Genomic DNA, 5,000 nt, shown 5'->3' with positions numbered 1-5,000 from the left:
ACACACACACAAATACACACACAGATATACAAAACAATCTAAACATGGGCCTCTTTTGTTTCAGTTCACAAAACAGTGCTCATTAATCAACATATTCGTTAAGTCAAGTATTGTCCGTACTGGTTTATTTCAATTAATCTGTTGTGTTTAATTTACTAAAAAGACTAGAAACATTGCATTTCTCCGACTGCCAAACTGAGGCTGATCATACAGTACATACGTCATCTAACAAACTCTCCTCTCACAGATACCTTACAGACGGCGGCCTCCATCTGTATGCACGCAACACAGGCCGAGCCCCGGACACGGCGTCTTCGCGAGACATCTCCCAGCGAGGGAGCAAAGAGGTGCAGGGCGACGTAGACAGGTAAGGAAGGCTGTCTGTCAGTCACAAAGTAATGCTTGCTGCTCCAATGATGTGTGTGGTTGGTGACGGTTGTGGACAGTGTTGATGTATGGGAGGATTAGGGGGAGAGCATTGAAAACATGTCCACACACACACACAATGAAATCGACATACACACACAAATGTTCACATACACAGTGAAAATGTTCACATACACACTGAAAACATGCACACACACACACACACACACCAGCTATTTGTTACTTCTTATTTTGACAAAATGTATCATTTTTGTTTACGAACTGCATACAATACTTTCAAACTGCTGCGAACTGCGGTAAAGTTGGAACGATTTTGAACAATTTGAACTTCCAGAATCAATATCTCATAAGCGGAACGTTATTAAAAGACAAACAATGCATTTTTGCTACCGCGGTAAGACAGACTATGGGCTGAAACCAGACTTCCTCTGAGCTTGACTAATAACATTGCTCTCGTTGTGAAGCGGGCTGTGAGACATTAATAAAAAAACCTTATGAGTTATGATTATTGATCCCTGAAGTTCGAATCTGTCAGGATCTGTCCAACCGTAGTGTGGTTTGGAATGATTGTATGCAGTTGACGACACGGATACTGGTCACAGGCTTAAAGTCCAGCTATGATCAATATTATTAAATGCATCTTCATCTTTCAAATATTGTATTGTTTACTGACACGGAGGGGTACTTTTCTGAGTGTGTTTGTGTGTGTGTGTATCTTCAGTACTCTCACCCTAATTGGCCTCCCATAGCTGAGATTGAAGCCAGGTGGATGTTTGTGAGTGCAAATCAACCAGCCTGTGCTTTGTAGCCAGTGATGCGTGTGTGAATAGATCAGTACGCTGTGGTGAGAATGGCAGAAAGGTTGAAACGTATCAACTTTCCCAAGCAGAAACTGTCAAGCACATCCCCCTCGCAGTCAATTGAATTGAGTTGATTTAACTGACCGGCAAAGCATTCACCTCGTGACTGCCACCTAGTTAACAATTTAGCATGCATTGAAGGAGAATTAGCTTTACCAAATAATCTAGACTAAACGTGCACAGTTAGTATGATAATTTACTTTTCTCTATTATCTGCAAATGTATAGCTTTAGAGCACATACAAGGGTGACACATGGTTCATGAGGTGAACAGAGGTCAGTATCCAAGTTTTGTTTTATTCACATAGAATTTGATGAGAAAATATCTAGAGTTGTGTTTTATGCTGTTGCTGTTGTTGAAGATACAAGGTTACGACTACGGGCGTACAGAGGCAGAGGGGTGAAATAGAATAGCAGCTAAAATTTGACAACAAACTACTTGTCTACTTCGCCCATGAAAAAAACTAAAACATAAACCTTCAAGTATAAAATAGGAAATAAGTTGATGTCCTTCCTTGGTCTTCGTCAGGTCCCCCCCCCCCTCTCCCCATTTACTGCAGGGACATCCCAGACTATATGAACTGAAAGGGAGAGGCAGGCTATCGATTTGAAAGCCGTCAAGCTAAGATTGTGATGACAGGCCCTCGGAGGGGCTGCTGGGAAATCGACTGATGCGGTGACATTTCCCAGTGTCGCAACTTCAACTTCTGCCAAGACTTTAATGAGCGGCAGTGTTGTGGAGGAGTGGGTGGCTTGAAAAGCAATCAGACGTGGCTCTAAAGAATTAGCACGCCTTTGCTTTATTGCTTCGAATGAGTAGAGTGCTTGGAGAAAGAAACAACCCGACAGCACTCAACCAAATTATAGTAACTGTGGAAAATATAGACGAACCCACGTGCTTTTGTTAGCTATTCTTATCGTCTTGTGGATGCCTGGCACCTCAGTAAATGGTGGTAAATGGTAAATGGACTTGTATAGCGCTATATCTCCGTTTATCACAGACCCAAAGCGCTTTACATTGTTTTTGTACACATTCACCCAGTCACACACACATTCATACACCGATAGCAGCAGCTACCACGCAGGGTAAGCTTAGCACTAGGGTGCTAAGTTAACTAAGCTAACTATCGGGAGCAATTCGGGGTTCAGTGTCTTCCCCAGGGACACTTCGACATGTGGGGGGAGACGGGGATCGAACCTCCGACCCTGCACACCAGAGGCGAACTCCCTACCCACTTCGCCACTGCCGCCCCAAAAGGTCACCTATTATGCAATATGCACTTTTTCATAGTTTTTGAATGTTAAAATGGGTCCGCAGTGTGACAAGACACTCCCTAAGTAGTATGAGAAAAAATGTGCCCTCTCTCTTGTTTCTCCACCTTTCTGAAAAACCTCAACCCAAGTCAAATTTCTATCCCATTACGAGGGGAGAATTCATAATGCGAGAAGCCACGCCCCCTCATTACCAACCTAGCTTATTACTACCTCCACCTGTGATAAACACATCCCCAAATACCCCCAAGTTACATACAAACCGACAGTTAGATTCACGTACCGATCAGAGCCGACTGGGCTTTTTGGAAGGCGGGGCTTTAAGAGACAGGCTCTTAAACGGAGCATTTCAGACAGAGCCTGCAGAAAGGGAGATTCAGCAATGCCACGGTTAGTAATATACAGTTTTTTTTTGGGACACTATGACATGAATTCAGTTCCTAGTCCGAACACAAATTACAATTTTCAACCTGAAAATGAGAATAATAGATGACCTTAAATGAAGTATATTCAAGGAAAAGCTCATTTCTTCAGCATGCGTTTTGTACATAATACATCTCTCTGGGTGAAGTCCATCTCGGTATTATTGGTTTTGCTTCCTGCTGTATCAGTGTCCTTGTTTTTGCTACCGGTTCCATGTAATCCAATTGTGTCACAATCCAGATGCTGCTGCTGTCTCTTGGTTATGTGCTCGGTCTCACAAACACTTTGTCAGTGAAGCCGGTCAGCCAGTCTTATCATATCTCTGACCGTCCAAGCATTAAAACATGCTAGAACCTGACCAATGCTTCAGAATACACTATTAACCTAAGCCTCTGTCAATCTCATATAGCAATCTGCCTGTCAGACTTTGACGCTCACGCAAAGGGATGTGGTTGGGATAAGAATAAATATGAACCCTGTGAACCGTCTCTTCCATTTGCCAAGTCTTCTAGCTTCGCCCTGCGTATGTGTTATCTCTGCATTTGAATATTAGGCCTGAAGTGTCTCTCACCTCACCTTGCCTTGACACGAATCCTCCCCAAAAATTGCAGCTTTTTCTCTGCTAAGGTCTGTGTTAGCGATTTGGGCCTCGGGGGGGCGATGAGGAAATATTGAGGCTTGCTTCCCCTTTAAGATGCCTGCAGGGCAAAAAACACCCGATTGGATCAGAATTTAAACTCTAAAAGACTGCTTTCTTCCGTCCTTCCCTGCCTCCTCTATGTCCCCTTGCAAACCTATATGAAAGTACACACACACAGAAGTACACATGACTTTAATCTTTCTCCATCATGTGGGATTGTCAGTAGCAGAGCTGTCACTACCCGCTGACATACGACAAACCTCATGGGGGGATAGAAATTCATTGCCGAGACTTATTTCTCACCGGGCTTCACACCTTACTGCCCGGCTTTAGCTTCCACACACCGTAAGGCAGGATCTATGCCTCCCGTGATTGGTTCCTTCCTTTATCCCAAGGCATTCGTCTTCTTTGCCCACATAACCCCCCCTGGCTTAAGGTGAAATGAGTAGCGGATAAGGCCCCCAAGTTCAAAACAGTCTGTTCGCTGACTTTGAAGAACTTTTTTTGTCGCCGCGAAATGCACATTGCCGGAAGCAGAAAAGTATAGCTATGCATTTATTCCTGTGTTGAGAGCGAGTCAAATCTAAATTGTGTAGTTTGTCTTTCATATTTAGCTGTCTTTGTGATCACTGTAACCTCACCGGATTAGATTGAACAGTTTTCGACACATTTTTCTACAGCCTCAGCCTCATAGTCATATATTTTCTTGCATGTCTGCTCAGTCACTGCTACATCCAGGCTCCCATATCCGAAAGAACATGTTTGAGGAATAAAAGCAGTAGGGCAGTAAGTCGTTGACTAAAGCAAAAAAAAGCCTCTTAGTGTGTCTTCAATGGGTGATATTCAAAAGGGATTTTTCTGCTTTTTGTTGTTCATTATCAAGCGGCTCGTTTAAATGTAAATTTCCCCCTAATGTATTTTACCGACCCTCAGGGAAGGAATAGGAGCCGCTGTAAGCAGTTTGGGATTATGAGAGCTTTTAAAACATTTTTTAATTGTCTAAAAAAAGCTTGACTCAAACCTCAAGCACTTTGGCTGGTTTCACACAGTGACAGGCTTTGACTATGGCTTGGATCTAAGAACTGTAATTGTCAGACTTCCGAAAAAGACATCAAAATACATCCGATTCTTAAAGCTTCTTTACTAATTTGCCATTAAATCTGGCAAAATAAGCTTTTTTTATAAACTTAAAAAAACATGGCTGACTGAGAAACCTGTCAAACCACTCACTCCTGTCATTAGGAAATATTCAACAGCTTAAAGGGCAGTTTACTGGTAAAATTCAAAGGACATAACAGTATTAACTTCTAGTAGCATGAAATATCAATGCAGTGCCGGCCTGTAGAAGAGCCTGAATGCCGTGGCATCTTAATTTTGCAGGTCTTGGTACTTCTTACTTCTAAATTGTTTCAATTTGGG

At 42.7% G+C, this 5,000-nt stretch overlaps 1 protein-coding gene across 7 annotated transcripts in view; it reads left to right on the top strand.

Annotated features, from left to right (window-relative positions):
• The window catches only part of nav3 (neuron navigator 3), a 136,951-nt gene that overhangs the window by 72,198 nt on the left and 59,753 nt on the right, over window positions 1-5,000 (top strand). For all 7 annotated transcript variants that reach the window (XM_080051313.1, XM_080051312.1, XM_080051311.1 and 4 more), the window contains exon 11: window positions 248-367. In XM_080051313.1, the coding sequence (XP_079907439.1) occupies window positions 248-367 (120 nt within the window). The remainder of the gene's footprint in view (window positions 1-247; window positions 368-5,000) is intronic.

The sequence above is a fragment of the Ammodytes marinus genome (genome assembly GCF_949987685.1).
Source record: "Ammodytes marinus genome assembly, chromosome: 22".
Lineage (NCBI taxonomy): Eukaryota > Metazoa > Chordata > Actinopteri > Uranoscopiformes > Ammodytidae > Ammodytes > Ammodytes marinus.
This window is presented reverse-complemented; position numbering and strand designations above follow the sequence as displayed.